Here is a 20313-nt window from a genome sequence, read left to right on the forward strand (position 1 = left end):
ACTTAGTTAAGATTGTTAATCTTTAAACAAAGTCACTTTTGCCGATTAGCACCGTCGCCAGTATTTTATTACAGACTGACCAAAGATTGAACGACAAAGGATGTAACGACAGGGCATAAAAAGGTCATTCAGTTTAGTGATATCCTCTTTCAGTTTTGTTTTGAAGATGCTTAGATCATATCTATTCTCTGTCATTTATTCACTGGTACCAACCAGCTAGTCACGGACTTTAATTGTTGAGCCATTTAGGGTTCAAGCTAATTTGGTTATCAATACCGACGGTATGAAATGTCCAATGTAAAGTATTATACCTGAGAATGGTAGTAATGGTATACCATTATCTAACCAAACAGATGGTAGGATAACGTAAATCGTCCAAATAAATGGAGTGTTAACTACGCAAGGAAATTAAGGTCTGGCTGGAGCAACTGAAAAGACTAAAAGCCGTGAATATGTACATGTAACTGCAACAGCGTTTATGTGACGTCATCTACCAAAATGACAGCGTCCCCAAGACTACCAGTCTTCAACATCACTCGTCTCCGCCAACTTTTTGCGGTAAATGTATATCGGGTCAACACAAACCACATAACCAGGACGTCATAAGCGACTGGCACCCAACGGCGCATACAACGTTACGTTAGCAAGAAAGGTACCGTTACCCGCACTTACTAATGGTGATGCCGTAAGCGTGTCTCTATAAACCGAAGTAGGCCTTAAAACGGTATGGTTACTAACCTTGCCTAATGGGAACTTGATATCTTATCGTTTTGTTTTTATATTGATTTGATTGATTGCTTTTCTAAGAACGCTGTTTTTGATGAACTAGGTCAGGGAGTCTTCAAAACACGATCCGGGGAAAGGAGGTGGCGGAGCCAAAAGCCTGGTTTGTGGAAGCTGCAGTTGGCTCTCATGATAAACTGCTAAAGTACTCTGCACTTGAATCCATCGGGCACAGAATAAATAATAGGACTACATACAAAACGTTCACTGCATTACAAAATACAGAATCAGAATCAGAACATTTATTTGCTTTCACGTATAAATACATGCAAATACAATTATAAAATATACTCTAAAGTACTTACATGCTAAAACTGATTATTCTAAGGTTAGGTATGTATGGGAGTTATGCATTTTAAAATTAAGGGGTACGTACATGTCATTCAATAGGACTAAGTAAAAATAATAATAAATCATGATAATGTGAGGAGTAATTAGTCAAGTGAATTCGCGAAATATTCATTAATTGTGTAATACGGCCTATTAATAAAGAAGTCTTTTACTTTTTTGTCAAATAATCTAAAATCTTTATAATCCTTAATGTCTTGGTTTAACTTATTAAATATTTTGATTGCCTTGATTTTGTACGTGCTAGTTTGTTTTTGTTTCCCAGATTGAAATTATGACATTCACTAGATGTGGGATACTTATTCCTATGGAGGTAAACATAAACACATATGCGATAGAGATACACTGAGGTGATCGTCATTATTTTTTGATCTTTGAACATATCTCTGTGGTTAATTGGTATACGTGTATGGATCCAGTAATAAGACGTAGAGCCTTTTTCTGCAAGAGTAACACCGAATTAATGCCTGAGCCGTTACCCCAAACTTCAATACAGTATCTAATTATACTTTCAAAATGTGAGAAGTAAACAGTTTTTAAGATAGTGGAGTCTGCAATTTTCGAAATGCTTTTTAGTGAGTAACCTGCACTGGCTAACTTTTTGCATACCATCTATATCTGGCTATGCCGCCTCAGATATGGATCAAGATCTATTCCAGTTTTTTATATAGGCAAATTACAACTTAAATCAGTAGTTCTAAAGCTCCGGCGAAAGATGGTGTAAAAACTTTTCCCATAATTTATTTTCAAACCATTGCAAATTGCAAGTAAACCAACTTTCGAGTTCCATCCAGCAAGATTCGATTTGTGAACAAAACTCGTGAGCAGTGTTCGCATTTAATATTATGCTGGTGTCGTCGGCGTACAAGTATGGTGTGCCATGAGTAAGATTTACTGGTAAATCATTAATAAATATTAGAAATAATAAGGGCCCAAGTACTGAACCCTGTGGCACCCCGTATTTAATTATACCTTTATCAGAACGACATATGTTAATATTATCTCCACAAGAAATCTCTACATACTGTGTACGATCAGTCAGATAAGATTCAAAAAGATTAAGAGCTGTGCCACGAACTCCGTAGTACTCAAGCTTATTTAGGAGTATTTCATGACTGACACAATCAAAAGCTTTTGTCAGGTCACAGAATACGAAGACCTAAACCTGTTTACCTGTAATACCTGTTTAAGTATACCAAACGTGCCCAACGTTGCCAATTAGACATATTATACATATATATATATATATGAGTTGTCAGCAATTTTTTAAATTGTTTCTGCAAACATCGCGATGCCGTGTTTACTTGCTTTAGTTCGACATATTTCTATGCGACACCAGATCTGGAGCAGACCGCGCGGCGCGGAGTGACATAGGTACGTCTGCCTCGGGCCAAACAGTTTGGAGATCGCTGGATTAAACAGGTGCTTGTGTTGTGGGTACTAGACGACCCCCCCCCCCCCTCGTTGACCCGAGCTCGACGAGGGGGGGGGGGGGGTTCAGGGTCGGCAACGCGCATGTAATCCCTCTGGAGTTGCAGGATACATACATAGACTACGGAGACTACTTACCATCAGGCGGGCCGTATGCTTATTACACCGACGTAGTATAAAAAAACAATATATATCATAGAAATCATAAAAATGGATTATAAAAGGATAAACTGTGTTGACAGGTGAAGGGAAAAATGAGAGCTCCTCATCGCCTTCACAGTGCATCTGCAGCTCAGGCAACCTTACTCTAGTTCCATACTCTACTTACACCTTGCAGTTCTGAAATCTTTGTGAATCATACAAGATATTACATATGTTACTTAAATGTTTATGACAAGTTTAATGTTATTTAATTTCAGCATTTAGTTTTATAACATTATAACGAGAGCGTAACTTTTATTATATGGCGGTGGCAACGTTGTACATAACTCAACGACAAATTCAATGCATTTTTCAATCAATAACCGAACTTAATCCAACTCAGGAAATGGGTTCACCAACACCAGACTAAGAGTGACAGTTCTTTTATGCTTCGCTGGTTTTTTCTTTTCTTTTGAATGTCAGGTGTGTTTTTGTTGATACTAATAAAAGTGTAGCGATAAAAGCGCACCCACGTATGGAATTGAAGTGGCTCGAGTTTACAACCCCGATTTAAGCGATTGTCAATCAATGTGTTATACACGGTGTAGCACGAGCGACCCGGAAGATTTTATTTATACCACGCATTTCAGAGGCCAAAAGATGGAATTTCGCCAAAAAACTTTTTTTTTTTTTAATGTTTTTAATGTGTTTCTACATAAAAAGTGAATTAAAATGATTTTTTTGCAAATGGTTACTTGTCTCTTTTGATATCTATCATTTCCATCAATAAGATTATTTAGACTACGCTTTATAATGGCATCATCGCCATCAAAAAGGCGTTTTGTACTAAGTAACAATACGAAGTTTTTTTTTTTTTGGTATTTACTATGAAACTAGACGAACTCCAGAAAATATATGACATTTTAGTGTTTAAATGTCATCAGGAATACACTGTTAAAATCTTTCGGGTTTCTTGTGTTACACCGTGTGTAGTGACTCCACCTCAGCGCCATTCATAAACTGGGTATGTTCTTTTGCAGCTGTGTGTGCAGATATATCTGTTACGTTGACTTGAATAGAAATGTTCTATACCTACATATGACATAGTAAAACTAGTGTATTTCCGTCGAACAAAGCAAAAGCACGAAAATGGAGTCGGCCATGTTTGTGGACAGGCTTTGTGGCATGTTTACACATAACACAAGCAGGAATAATACGTGACTGATTGGGTGCTGTTTGGTTAAGGACGGGTGACGGCTTAATCCTTACTTATTCTTTTTGTGTACGTTGATGGTAAGCCTGTGCCGTAACACACGAATATTTCGGAATATTTTGTTCCTGATTTGGGTTGACTGAAAACGAAGGTCTCCATTTTAGCTTGGGTAAAAATGATTTTTATCCGGATGTTCTCGAACTCAAACATTTATACAGAAAATAGGCCACAGGCCCCACGGGGGCTCAATGTCAAATGTTTCCATAAAAATAACCAGAAAATATAAAGTACAATTACAAATATGGAATCAATGAAATATTGGATAGTTTATTAGAGATGTATAGGCTCTAAATGTCGAATTACACAAAAAAAAAAGTATAATAAAAAATTTACAAATATACACAGTATACAGTCAAATACTAAAATTTTTTTAGAGATGGAAAAGTTTCTAAGTCTCCTCTACAGCTCGCATTTCTCAACCGATTCTCGTGAAACGGGTTGAGTAGGTTCGATAATGAATATAAAAAGATAAATATAAAAGACATTTATTCGTGGTATGTACAGGCAAGAAACATAGAAGAACAGAACATTAAGTGCGCATCACGAAATTGACCCAACTCAGCATCAGCGCTGGTCTTGCGCGTAAGGCCCATTCGGCATATAGATTTTTTTTGTCGATTCCGTTTTTAGAAATGCTTCAAAATGGTGAAGCCATGGGGGTTCGCGAGGTCCAGCTCACGGTTTATTGTAATTATGGTTAATTGGAATTATAGAATCAGACCAAGCTAAGTTGGCAGCGATTTTGATAGCCAAGACTGTGTAAGTGTTACGTAAACGTCATAATTACATAGAAATTGGAGGTGTAAAAAAACACTTGCACAACCCATGCTATAAAAATCGCTGCTAACTTAGCTTGGTCCGTCTCTATAAAGAATCAAACACTTTTTTTTCGGAATTAGATATACAGGTATACCTACTCAATAATCATATGTGTAATTAATATTTCGTGAAGACAGAGCCATTATTTTGTGATTATAGTTATGCTCTCAAATCTGTCGATCTAGTCTAGCTAGATCTTAAACTTGTTACCACATATGGGACACATCCGACGTTGGAAGATATTGATAATTATCTTTAAATTGCTCGACGTATGAAAACTTATCTCAAACGGTAGCTGTTTTTAATATGTCTGTGATTGTCAATGACCGGATTTAGGTGTGAGATCTGGGTTGAATGATCGTAAATATTATATTGTAGATTCACTAATTTTACAGCCTACTAATTATACCTTGCAGGTATCACGACGTTATCACATTGATATAGTGAATCCAAAAGCTGCTCCGGTGTGTGAGCGAGACAGCGTTATACACGTATTATATAGCCCGATGTCCCGCTCGCACACCGGAGCGGCGTGCGGAAGAACGCCTAACACGTCCACGGCAGCCGAAACTAAGCGAAATAACATACAATTTGCCTAAAAAGAAAATTTATCTAAAAACTATTTTTTTTTAATGGAATATTTCTTGTATTCAATATTTTAAGTCGAAGATTCCAAAAGACTCGTCAAGTCGTCAGTGTACCAACGCGTGCTCCCGTTCCGTTGAAGCTTCTCGTTATGGAGCGAAACATGTGGAGCAGTCTTCGACTTAAAATACGTGAGTGACCCGTTTTATAACATATTGACGACCTAGTAGGGACCCTGCCTATGAAGCCATGGTCCCGGGTTCAAATGCAGGTAAGGGCATTTATACGTCAATTTATGTAATAATGTCCTACAATATTTATTTATTATTTATTGAATTGTCTCACGGAAGTTTGTTAAGTATTAGTACTTTATTATCATAATTGCACTATCAGTTGTTCTGTGAAATTAGCATAATGCTGCAATCTCAATAAAATTTTATTACTATTTTCTAAAGCTTTACCTACCAATAAACTGAACCATTAAAGTACGGTCGACATAAAAATATGTTTACATTTTTGTACCATAGATCTATTATAACTTTCTATTACTATTCGCAACGTAATATGCTTCTGCATATTTTTAGTATCGGCTTTACCGGAGTATTTTCAATAAATAAAATTAGTTGTTATACTTTTTACGATTTTCATTATTATAATGCTCCTTTTGTTTTAAACTGGGGTCTATTATTACATACCAGGGCCTATTTCTCAAACGGTATTAGTCTAATATTATTAGTGTGTTGCCATAGTAACCCATACGACTTGACAGTTCTTTGACTAATATTACTAATCTGATACCGTTCGAGAAATGGGCCCCTGCCAAGTCGTATGGATTATCCTGGCAACACACTAATTATATTAGACTAATACCGTTCGAGAAATGGGCCCAGTACAGAAATTACGGTAAATACTATACTCTGACCAGCTAGCTTTGTCAGTAGAAAAAGGCGGCAAATTTGAAAAACGTAGACGCGAAGGTTCGATCTCTCATACGAATTTTGAATTTCGCTATTTCAAATACGGACAAAGTTGGCTTGCCAGATTGTAGTAACAGGATTTTATTACATATAAGCAAGTTGGATTATATAAACATAACCTACCAAATGCCTAATATATGTAACTAGCAAATTAATAGGTTTGCTTTGCCTTACGCACTTTCTACTCCATCACCTGATCAGCCCCCGACACGAGTCGAGGTTGTATTTTCTTTCATTATAAAGTATGTTTATAAAATTTCCGCTCAAAGCATTGGAATAAACGCCGATTGTATAGTCGTTAGCTTTGTAGCTGGCCTCTAGCGGCTAATCCTTTGTCTATTGTTAGCTAAAACCGCGCGTGCCACTACCTGCATAAAAACCCTAAAAATGGCCCGGTCACTTTAACCGGTTATTGAATTACAACTCCTATGGTAATTGAAATAAGATTCAAAATGAACAAATGGAAAAATAATTTGCGATTTCTTGTGTGGTCCCTCTACGGTTACTGAGTGCCGGCGAGTCGAACGCTACCGAACCAGTCTAAAATGTGTTTTCGATATGCGGAACAAAGGCGCGTTATCGGAGAGCGCACCTACACTGGTTTTTTGAGCGTTGGACTAGCCCGCGTTCAGGTGCCAATTAGATTTATACGACCCTTTTTTTGCAGGTAGTGGCACGCGCGGTTTTAGTTAACAATAGATAGACAAAGGATAAGCCGTTGGGGGCCAGCTACAAAGCTAACAACTATAAAATTGATTTGATTACAGTCGGAGAAGGAGAAAAGTAAAATTGAATAAGGGCTTGCAAAAAACCCAGGTATTATGCGCCGGTTAACCAAGTCAAAGGAATAACTGCAGGTTACACTAATTGCGGGTAACTTTATTGACAATATCATCAAGTTTGTTGTCATAATCGCACGTCAAAAGTAAAAATAAATAATGGTATATACACTATTAAGGTAGTGCCGTTTCAATTCAGACTGCCCCAGCGTTACTGCTGCAGTAATGTCGACAACCAACTGCATTGTCTTGATAAAATTACCTTTTTGACTTTTCGTGCAGTACGGCAGTCGACTGCATTGCTGCCGCAAGTCAAAACCGATGTTACTACCGGCATTTTTGATATTTGCGGCAGTAATGCAGTCGGTAGTAATGTAGCTCTGCAATACTGTAGCAGTCAAGGGGGTGCAGTCTGATTCCGAATGGTACCTACCCGGCAGGTATGGATCCGCTACCCAGATTAACATGGCTTTGTAGGGTTGTCCCTCGGGCAATTGGATAGTGGGCTTAGATCTGGCTTATATACGAACCAAAATGCTACCTTTTTAGCTAGAAATGGCATCTACTCGTTAGTCTTTTAACTGATTGTAATTTCTCCTAACGTCCAACACCAATTCTTAAACGTTCAGGGAGAAATTACCTGTATCCTTCCTTATACGTGATCACAGTAATACTGTAAAACCAGAATAAAACTATTCTGAAGGAACCTCAAGGGACCAAATGCAAAAACGTAGGAAAACAAGTTGCGGGAGTGTAAAAAGGCGTATAACGCGGGAAAAAGTGGTCATACTCATCAGGTTCTGCTGTATCGTATTCCGTGACTGTTACATTTTCAATATATGAAAGTAGAACATCGGTCTTAGGCAGCAGACATTGGAATCCAATTCCCACTGCCGTTGACATCTGTATCGGTTACACGTTTGCATAAAGTTACATTCGAATTGACATACATTCAAGGTACATACGTGTTAAAGTAGGTTTGCAATATATCGCGTCAGATGTTTGGAAAAGACAAATAGTAAATAGATATAATTAATTTTCACCACACACCACACTGTAAAAGGTTTCTTGTCATTCAGGATATCTTATTCTTCAAAAACTGATGAAAAAGTAGCATTTTATGCACAAGAGTGGCAAAGTAATTTATTGCAAATTATTGTTATTTTACGAGTATTTGTGTATTAGGCACACATAACAGATAACATTTATTACAAAAAATAATTTGATTGGGAATGCCATCCAACGCATGTATGCGAAGCATGAAATACATATTAAAGAGCGAAAACTACACTTAAGTACATAATAAAACAGTTTTAGACACAAAACATACGTAATTCACATAAAGAGAAAGAAAATAAAGCAAAGAACTTTAGTATACATACATAAAAGGAAAGTGGGACTGAAACAAACATATAAGATTAATAGAGACTTAACGTAATAGTACGTAACATACTAGATAAGTTTTTTTGGAGATCCAACAGCTGTGACATTAACATAGAAAAATATAGTAGATACAGGAAGCCAATTATAGGAACTCACAAGTAGTGACATAATACTAAACTAAGATTACGCACTATTGCAACCACATATGTGAACAAAGCGAATACAAATGATACCTAATAAGGATAATGTGGAAGTTCAAAATACTAATTAACTTAGTAACATAATGAGGTCTAAGGTAAAAGTATAAATAATAAATAAAATAAATAATAAAATAAATAGTATAAATAATAAGTATTAATAGGTATTCAAGAAAGCGAAAAATCTAAACTTTGTATGAAATGAAAATGTTGTATAAAATACGCGTAAATCGTCCTTAGCCCAAGTCGACGTTTTAAAACTTTAAATTTATTTTTTAATAAGTAAATTTAAAAATTAAGTGAATGTTTTCCGGCCAATCATTGACTATGGGAAAGTAGTTTTAAAAAGTATATGTGATAGGCCACCTCTTTGTTTCATATTTGTCTATTGCAAAACTTATCTAGTGACCTACGTAATTATTAGATGGCAAAGAACTTCCAACTAACCTGTTTCCGAAATATTGCAAATCTCGAGTTAAAAATATCAATATGACTATGATTATTTTATAATTATGAGTTGTGTCCTTATGTTAGCCTGTAGAATTGAATTTAGAGTGATGTTTTTGAATGATTAATGTACAGGGTGTTTATTCAGTCGCCTGCAATAATTTATGGGGTGAATATAAAGGTCATACTGAGCAACTTTTACTATGGGACACACACCATTGCATTTTGTATCTCTGACCTTGACATTTTTGGGAGAGTAATTTTTTTGTTGTTCAGTGTAAATTATTGCAGGTGACTAAATAAACACCCTGTATGTTATTATGTATATGCCTAGTTAGGCCAAATAGATGAGTAGGTATTTCGATTATGGAACCATTGAACTTTTACCACGCAAAGAAAATGCATTGTTTAAAACCCGCACACGACACGTCATCGATGGCCAGTTTTGCTCATTCTTTCTAAAATAAACATCAGGGGCACACAACTCCAAGATAAGTGATGCTATATTTTATAGTTATAGAGTAGAAAATATTTATTTTATTTTATACTACGCCGGTGGCAAACAAGCATACGGCCTGTTGGTAAGTAGTCAGATAGGTACTAGGCGCCGATATAATATATACATATACAATATATGAGAGATCCTATAATTGGCTCTGTATCACTATTTATGTTGTTATTAGCATAGTTATAGCTGTTGGTTCTCCATGTAAAATAAATAAAATAAAAATAAAATATACTATTGCATACCTATTCACGGTAATTATCAATAATAATTTAATAATATTTCTTCGAGATAATACATGTAATTGTACATTTTATTTAATACTATTTCATGATCTTTCAGACAATAATTTAAATACATCAAAAACGTCAGACTACCAAGACTAAAAATGAATATTCTTCCGATGACAAATATTTGCTCCAACCGGGATTTGAACCCAAGGTCACTACTAAATAGGTTAAGTGCTTTCTAGTCTTATAGCTTTTACAATTAAGACCCCGTTCCATCCGATTGCCATTTAGTTAGAGAATAGATTCAAAGAATCAATTTAGGTACTTGAAATAAATAGAATAAGCACTTTAATCTTCAGGGATTGCAACTCAAAAGGCGAGGAGCTCGTAAATTCGATAAAAGAATCGTATAGCATTAGAGATAGCACGAACGCTTCTCTATACAAACATAGTCCCCATTTTCCTCTCTAGATATTGACACCGTGGACATTATTTTCACACAATCTATCCATATTAACCATAGCTATGCCCCTTAGTTTGTTCTATTTTTTTATTATAAAAGAAATTCCATACATATTTAAAAAAAAAATCTCTTATAATAATCAAAAAGTCTAAAAAATATATATGGTTAATTTAAATTGTGTAAAAAGGAAAATGTGGATTACGTTCGTATGGATAAGCGGTCGGTCCCCTTTCGTCTTAAGCCAACGGCACGAGTTGAATGAACTTTAAAAACAAAAGATCGATGCTGCCGAGAATCGTCATATAGGTGGGCTTACCTAAATATTTACTAGAGTTTTTGATCTACGTCCACGGTACATGAGTGCCTATAAACAAAGCACTTCATAATCGAAACTGCTAAGTGTTTGAGTTTTGTGTCGAAAGTTTCTCGTAACATCGAGGTTTCAAAGTTTCAGAAATAAACGAGGCAGTTTTCTTCTTATTCACGCTCTATTTACTGAAATTCAAGCCGGTATATATTATTGCGAACTACTTGTGACCATAATTTGTCTGTATTAAATCAGTTTTATATTTTTGGCGGTCCTAAAAAGCTGCAGGTCCTCGGTCAAAATTATTTTCGTTGTATTGTTTTTTGTCCCCAAAAAATGTGACGGAGTGTAGCTTTTTGTATGGGATAATTTTTAGTCTTCTATTTTTTTAAGTAAAAAAATATAATACAGCTATAAAGACATACAATATCACTCGATTTTATTTATTTGATAGAAGACATAGATACAAGCGTGACAGAGTGGTCAGAAACAAGACAACGAAAAGAATTTTGACCCACCTAACTATAAACCTAAAGCTACCGTGGGGGTTTGATTTTTATATCAAATAAAATAAAGTTAAAGAGGCAATCGGTTTTTTTGAATATCCGGACCGTTAAAGGGTCAAGGCCATGAACTAACTGCAATCGAATTAATCAGTTCATTTATTACCTACCTACAGGTTTTCGAAAACTGACCCGAGCCGCAGTTGCCGACCCCTGACATGATTGGAATTTCTCAAGTCAGCTGTGCGATTTGCGTCAAGAAATTGTGTTCCGTCCATGTAGGTCAAAACGATTCTGCGTGATATGCATGCGTGCATGCTTGTTAGGCATAAAGTCGCCGGTCGTCGGCCGAGATATTAGTGCCTAACTGTCAAACCGTGAGGAAACCCTTGACTTTGTGTTCCTACTTCTTTATAACGACACACTGGCGGCCAAAATTAAATATGTAGTTTGTTTTGCGTGATATGCACGCTTGCTTGTTACATATATGTCACCCGTCGCGGGGTCGACGGCCGAGGAATTAGCGCCGAACCGCGAGACGAGCCTTGACTTGTACCTACTTCTTTATACGAAAAAATACATTGGCGGTCAAAGTTAAATAAACGTTTTTCGTGATATGAATGTTTCTTAGTTCTTACATATGTATTATGCCCAGGGTTGTCGGCCCAAAAATTAGTGGTAAACCACGAGAAAAGCGGAGCCTTGGCTTTAGTATACTTACTTCTTAATACACTAAGTCTGAGTACACTGGCGGGCAAAATAGTGTGTCCAAACTACATGTGTCTTGACATTGCGTGACTTTATGTGGCAGGTACAACGTACACATAGGTCAAAGGGTCAATTTAGAGACTTGGGTAACTCTACACGATACCGTACCCCATGCAAAATTACGTTTACAGCGTAAGTGAAAATCATCATAGTATTTTTGCACGCAAGTGTACCCATCACGTGTCGCTCATACCTCCGCCTATAAAGAGTTTACGACTGTCTCACATGCGTCCCACCTGTTTGCCAAGACGGCGCGTGACAAGTCCCACAGTCCCCATAAAACTTCATATAGGGTCGTTAGGCGGTCTACATTGTGCGAGCGGGACGCTATATACGTATACACGTGTATAGCGCTGTCTCGCTCACACACCGGAGCGGCACGCGGATACGCATCAGTGTGATAACCGCGTTGTCCGCTGACATTTGACGGACGCAGACGAATCGCTAATGACATATAATCGGCAGCGTGCTTTTGCACGCAAGTGTAGCGATGCACCTACATCAGCGGTTCCTGTGGGTAATTACACCCGTGGGGGTAAAACTGGTATTTCACGGGGGTAATAAGCTTAATTAAAGCTAACAAAGATTAGACCTATAAGAAAGACTAAGACTATTGATGATTATTGGGAGGAGGGGTATAATCAGGGTCCCTAGTTAGTCTTAGGGGTGACAGGACTGAAAAGTTTAGGAACCACTGACCTACATGCTTAGTGTATTCTGTATATTCGGGTTGTAAATTGTTTAAAAGTTTATATAGGGAGTCCCTATTAGGGACCTACCTAATATTCTGGCGCTGCGTGACGCGCATGAAACAACCTACACATACGTAGATTTTTTTTTAAACTGACTTTTTACTGTCCAGTAATAATCTTTAGGATCACTTACAAATGGACCTACAATTTTTATTTGCGTCTGTTTGGTCTAATGTAGATACGTCACAGACGTATATATTTTTGATAAGACAGACACTTGACATTTAGCATTTATAATCATGTTGACCTTCATATATTACAGTAAAAATAACGTATGTTCGAATGCATAAGAACTAAGATAGGTATTATGGTCAATATTATTTTTATTGTCTTGTTTCTGACCACTCTGTGACGCTATAAGCTACTTTGTGTTTTCTATCAAATAAAAAAAAACTAGTGCTATTGTATGTATTTCTAGCTGTAGATTACATATATTTAGCATGAGAAACATTAAAAAATAAATTTCATCTCAAAAAAAGCTCCACTCCATCACATATTTTGGGGACAGAAAACGTGATGGAGTGACAGCCAACGAAAAAATTTTTGACCATTTACTAAAATAGGATTTTAGTAAATGAGGTAAAATGATCCAAAATAAATAGAAAACTACTAATGGTCATGGCCGTAGCGTCAAACATGCTTTATACATAGATAAAACAACACACATACCTACAACTAATTCAGCGGACTTTTTCCTTAAAGCTTAGGTACCTATATTAATAAAATAACTCTGCCGATATGAACTGCTCTGGAATTTAAGTAGGTATTACATTATACCAAATAGTTATCAGACTGTGAGTCATCATCATTTTCCTCGCGTTGTCCCAGCTTTTTGCCACGGCTCATGGGAGCCTGGGGTCCGCTTAACAACTAATCCCAAGAATTGACGTAGGCACTAGTTTATACAAAAGCGACTGCCATCTGACCTTCCAACCCTGAGGGAAAACTAGGCCTTTTAGGAATAGTCCGGTTTCGTCACGATGTTTTTAGGATGTCTTTGGGGGATTGGGAATAAATAGACCGAAAAGCGACTGGTAAATATCAAATGATATATCATCATAAGTTCCGCAAAATGACCACAAAATTTCGCCTACTTGGACCCTCCCCCCTTGTCATGCTTCTTCGTATCTTTTTAACACGTATGTCACATTTGACATGACCCTGCCCCCTCCCCCTATTGCTGTGACCTAATATGTGGATGACCCCCTATTACGTTTAATGATAATTTTTAATTTAATGCCTTTTCATAAAATTAAGTGCTGACACATGTTTCAAACAAAAATCATTAAATCCATTAAACAGGTATGTGTATAAAAACTTAATCAATTATTTGAGACAGTTTTTTGCTGTTAGTAATTATTAAAAAAAAGCAATAGGCTAGCAAAAAGTTCCAGCAGGCATTCTACATGACATTAAAGCTCTACTAAGGGCCTCTACATGTTGGATCAATATGCCCATGGAAGCCAATCAAAAGACCGGGATTTATAGACCCGTGAAATCCAAAATAGTAATTAAAATTAATATAATTTCTGTTATCTAAGCAGCCAATCGTACTGCACAAATCTGCCATGTGACATCTTACTATGACTACGATCCTATAGCAATATTCACATCCATGCACTCTAGAACACCAAAAACTAGCCCTGTGAGATAATTGTATCTGTGACTAGTTACCAATTTGCAACACAATAGAACAGCAGCATGGTTCAGCTTGCTCGAAACAATAGCCAAGTAAAAACCGTGACTGGCTATTTATAGCCTGAGAATAAGCAGGTAAATGGTAAATAATAGGCCTTATCAACACTTAATCCAGTAACTTTGAAAACTGCATTATGGTTGCGTATAGATAAATACATATATAGATGAATAGGACATGTTGATTAGGGTATTTCTCACCTATGTAAAAAGTCTCATTCCAAACGACACAGTATTAACCTGTATGTAGATACACAGTAATTAAAGAGTATGTTAGACATAACATTTATTTACTGACTAGTGACTAGTGTCACTTTAATCATATTGTCATTGTGAACGACTAACACAGTATGCTCCTATTTATTCATGATTTATTCGAATTAATTTAACTTTTTAACAATTTTTTTTAAATGTTTATCTAATCAAATAATTTATCAAATTAGAACATTCCTGAGAAGGAACTCTATTCGGGATCCAGATCAATGTCACGTTGTATATATCAATACATACTAATATAGAAAACACCCATAACTCAAGAACAAATATCTGTGTTCATTACAAATAAATGCCCTTACCGGGATTTGAACCGAGGACCATCGGTTACATAGGCAGGGTCACTACCCACTAGGCTAGACCAGTTGTCAAATATTAATTAATTAATATACTCCTAATATTTCATGACTCAATGGCTAAGGAAGTAAACTTCAGAATAGCCTGTGGATGGAAACAGTACTGGTCTCATATTAAGAGTAAGACTTTCAACACTTGTATTCTACCATGCATAACATATGTGTGTGAGACCTGGTCACTTACTGTCAATGATAGAGAGAAATTGGCAAAATGTCAAAGGGCAATGGAGAGAAGTATCCTAGGAGTTAAGCTAAGGGATAAAATCTCAAACCAAGATTATGGACATATTTACCTGGATAGACCATTTAAAATGGGGGTGGACAGGACACATGCTTAGAAGCAAATTAAACAAATGGAGCAAACAAGTTACCCTATGGTACCCAAGAGATGGAAGTAGAAAACAAAGATGTCCTAAAACAAAATGGGTAGATGATATCCACTTAACCTTGGGACCTTACTGGTCTAGATTTGCAGAGGACAGAGTTCAGTGGAGAATGTTGGAGAAGGCTTATGCCAAAGGGCACAACGAATTGCGGGACATTCTGTAGTTTACAAAATATATATATATATATATCAATTAAAACCTGACCAGTAATATAAATGATCACACGCCATATTGCGGAATTAGAATGGAACTAAATTTTTCATACTAAACTGAACTGTCACCCAATACATGAGAATAACAGTGCCCTCTTGACAATGATCATATATTCAGTCATATAGTCAGGTTTTAAACAACATTGTAACCAAGGATCGGAAATAAATGGCTATATAAATATTTCATCATATTATGATGTAAAAACTGTAACAGAAAATGTTATTTTAACTATTTATATGGTTTGATTAAGCTACGGCTACACTACTCAAGCACAAATCAAAATAGCTAGTTCCTATTTCGAAAAATAAATAATCAATACTTTTGATAATACTAGTGATTGCTGGCATGGTTATCAACCTGATAAATTGCTATATTAGTTTTAAAACATATTTAAAACCAGGTCTATTGCGAATTTCTTTTCTTACCTTTATTTCCAAAGTTTCGAAGCAGGTTTCACTGGTCGTGGTTGCAGTTAAAATGTATTCAAAACATGAACTTTCTAAATGCTATAATGCAATATTAGTGATTTTAATCCAAAAAAGCTATGTTTAAGTAATTATAATATGCAAACATTCTGTTTTATTGTATCTTAACTGGTCTTATGTACAATAAAGTGTTTACATACATATAATTTAAATGGAATTAATGTTGTTTAATGGAGCACAAATTTTAACACATCTGTCTCATTTACATAATCTATTTTAATAGTATTTATCTTGCTTATTCAATATTAACATTCTGTTTGAATAATATAAATGGCAAATGAGGATAATTAATTTGTGTATTTGCACAAAATTACCACATTTGTTTATTTCATTTATTCAACATTAAAAGTCATGTGCATTACAGAAGATGTTAGTTGAATGTAGTCAGTACATGACACCCGGATAGGGCGCATAATGTTAGTACTTATGAGGTACCTAATTACCTACTTATATACTATAGTACTTATAAATTCGTGCATATTCGCTTATCAACGTTATTTATAATATTATACAAACGCTTTTAATTTAATTTAATTTTTAAACCACTTACCTCTTTAACAACTCCTAATTTATGCTTGATGTCGGGATCAGCGTTTGAGCTCAGCGCCACAACCGCATACTGGTTCTCAGACCCTTCCAATTTAGGTTCCGACGGAGACACATTTTTGCTTGCAGCATTATTTCCTGCAGCGGGCTCTTCAAGAGCATCCACTGGCCTCTTACTTGTGCCTTTAGATGAGGAGGCAGATGGCACTGCCTCAAACTGAGGCCTCTCCAGCACTTTCATGCCCATGTCCTCCTCTATCTTAGCCCGCAGACGGTTCCTGTCCTCAGCCACATGAGGATCCACCCCGTCCACCGACTCCCCGTGGTGAGCAGCCGCAGGAAAGTCTCCCAACTCATTCTGGGCCAGCGGAGGCGGCATCAGCAGCTCCGGCCCCGCTTTCTGAATACGTTTGTACACATTATACACACTATCGTTCACACTCGTGGAACTTTTGAACTCAGGCAAATAGAACAGCGCTCCTAGCCACACTATTCCGAATGTCAAAAGTACAGAAACAATCAAATATTTCTCCCGAAGGCGGAACGACCGCCGAGATATGGACGGCACCGGAACTCCATTAACAAAGCGTTGGTAGGATGGTAATATGCCCGTCATATTTACGTAAACAAATGCCCTAAGGTTCTACGGTAAATAGTTCGTGGATGACAGGTCATGCAGGCGACCCGTCACTAGCGGTCGCCATTAAACATCTGCCAAGCTGCCAACAGAGTTGAAGGAACACAGTGCGCTTTTCCAACAACGGAATACCGTACACAGTGTTTGACAGTGTTCTCGTCGTTGTAAAGCGGACCGGATCGCCAGAAAAGGTACACAATAGAACACAGTGTCATCAAAACCGGTTTGGTAGAAAATGTTATACAGATAAGTTATATTTGAGTGGGATACCATAGCAACTACTTTTATTTCTACCAAATGGATGTGTAGAGTTAGACCAAACAAGCCACACCAAGCTAAGTTGGCAGCGATTTTAATAGCTGAGGTTGGTCTTACTGTGGTTTTCTAGTAACAAACCCAATTATTTGTAATTTGTAAGCAAACTGTCATTTCTTCTACGCGAACATGGAATTGTGGGACTACGACGTTGTTACTTCCCTAATTAGTTATCAACAGTCCACACTACTATCACCCAAAATTTTTAAAATTGTCTTAGTATTTTAGCGGTGAATAAGAGTAATTTTTATATTACCTGGGTATTTGTATGAATATTAAAGGTTTTGTATTGTTTACATTATTGTTGTGTTTGTTGCTTTTGTATAAAATTATAAAACTTACTCCTAACTCATGGTTTACTTTACCACTGACACACATTTGTGGCCACACTGGTGACAAAGAAATGGTTGACTTTTATTTTTAAGAAATTAATAAGTAGATCAAATTCCAACTTATAACCTCACCTGCTATTATGTCACAAATTTGTAATGTCAATATAAAATTGGAATTCCAGATTGAAACTGATAGCTTAGGGCCTCTACAAACTGCACTCATATCCAGAGGCGGCGTTAGGCGTGGGCGACGTGGGCCACCGCCTACGGCCTCGCGGTCTGAGGGGCCTTGCGCCTCTAATAATAAGTATATCTCGGACACAACGTAAAAATGTTCGCTATTTCTTGCGACACCAGAGGGCCTCGCTAAATGTACCTTGCCCACATAAGTTATGTGAGCTACCTTCTGAGGTGTTTCCCTTGCGCTATGAGATGGGGTTCTTCAAGAAGCAGGTTTTTAGGGTTCTCAAAGGTTGGCAACGCATCAGTGGCTCCTCCGATGTTGCTTATGTCCATGGGCGGCGATGACTGCTTCCCATCAGGCGGCTCGTCTGCTCGTTTGCAACCTATTACATAAAAAAATAATAATGTTGGTCTTGCCCCGCCATCGCCCCTGCCCATATCGGCGATAATGCATGCGATTGTTGATACATTGCGGTACTTGATTGATCGAATTATGTAAACCTAAAAAAAAAAGAAGCAAAGATAAAAAAAAACTGTAACTCTTTATTAACAGAAACTTTCTAAGTCCCAGAGTCATGTTTGAAGTTTTGTTTTTTTTTTCCATTATACATATAAATCTCGAAATTCGACTTGAAGTTTATTAATTATAGTGTAATAAATTCAGTGATGCTTTAGATTTAAAATTCTACTAAAAACTATAAAATATTACCTGCGGCAACATTCTTCAAAGGGGCGCCTACAGTGCCATCTATGTGTTTATTTTGGAACCCGATTGAAACGTCTGGGTAGTTAAATTTTAAATGCAGTGTGATGCGCAAGCCTACTACTACCTCTATAAGTTTGTAAGAAAGCCGCCAGATGGCGCGCTAATTAAATATGATTTTAGTTAAATAATAATTTAACAGATAGCGCTAATATTAAATTTGGGCACTAAATTTTACCACTTTGGAAGTGTCCCTCGCGCAAACTATTCAGTTTAGAAAAAAATGATATTATAAACCTCAATATCATTTTTGAAGACCTATCCGGACCTAAACGGACAGACAGACGGACATGACGAATCTATAAGTGTTCCGTTTTTTGCCATTTGGCTACGGAACCCTAAAAATGCTGGTAATAAAGTTGTTGCTAGTCCTTTTGAGATTCTTGAATATCAAATGTTTTCTTTTTTCAAACATGGATGGAGTCGAAAGAAGAAACTCTGCGAAAACGTGTTAAAAATTCTAACTTAAACATGAGAAAAGGGAATCCCACACAAACCTTCCACAATGTCGGCTGATTGATAGTTTTTTTGGCTGTTTGAGTAGTTGAGTATATAAAAATAATTGGAGTGCTGAAAATTGTGCCCAGATAATAAAAATGACTGAGTCTTGTGTTCCAAAAATGGACAAAAACCGTGTCCAAAGGTCTTATTCGAATTTTATATCTAAACTACGTCAAAAAGCTAACCACGGACCCTATTCTAACATCAATTAATGTTATTGTAAATAATTATCATGCATATATTGCCAAAGTATCTTAAGAAGTTATACGAGTATTTTTTCACAGCACTGTAATATTTTTATTTTTTTGTTATCACTCGTTATTTATTTATTTTATTTTTTATTTAATTATATCTATCATTGTGTGTCAATGTATCGGGATATCCGTCACCATTTTATTGGTTTATCAGTTACACATGTATATTTCCATTTACTCCATTCGTGACAGCTTTCGTGAATCGATCTGTACTATCCGAAAATTAGTTGCAGCAGCATGGTTACAGCACAAATGATAAAGAGCCGACCATCTTAGCCCTACTATAGCCAGTAGGGCTATATTTCTATTAATTTGCATGGGAACAGACCCTTCCTAATTTGGTCTAGTAATACATTTTTTTAAACCAATTATTAGGTTTCATATGTTAGTTCAAAGAGGTTTTATCACACCAAACACAATTTGTAGATTAAATTATCTATTAAATTACATTAATGACTAAAACTTAACATTTTATCGATTTGATCTCCATCCGTCGAATTATACGAAAATATTAGCTTTTTTGAATTTTTTTAATTGGCTGTTTGTTGATTTCGTTCGCGCCTTTACCATACGCGCGCATTGAAATCTAGTGATTATATGCTCTTTGTTGAAATCGTGCGTAAAAAAAAACGCGCCAGCCATTTTCTGTATTTGTCATAAAATTTGAATAGTTTTGCAATGGT

At 36.5% G+C, this 20313-nt stretch overlaps 1 protein-coding gene across 1 annotated transcript in view; it reads right to left on the reverse strand.

Annotated features, from left to right (window-relative positions):
• The window catches only part of LOC133520786 (mannosyl-oligosaccharide alpha-1,2-mannosidase IA-like), a 181247-nt gene extending 163838 nt beyond the window's left edge, over positions 1 to 17409 (reverse strand). The window contains exon 1 of the mRNA XM_061855447.1: positions 16650 to 17409. Coding sequence (XP_061711431.1) covers positions 16650 to 17261 — 612 coding nt within the window. The 5' untranslated portion in view covers positions 17262 to 17409. The remainder of the gene's footprint in view (positions 1 to 16649) is intronic.
• Positions 17410 to 20313: the final 2904 nt, after the last annotated feature.

Source organism: Cydia pomonella, chromosome 8, assembly GCF_033807575.1.
Source record: "Cydia pomonella isolate Wapato2018A chromosome 8, ilCydPomo1, whole genome shotgun sequence".
NCBI classification, from domain to species: domain Eukaryota; kingdom Metazoa; phylum Arthropoda; class Insecta; order Lepidoptera; family Tortricidae; genus Cydia; species Cydia pomonella.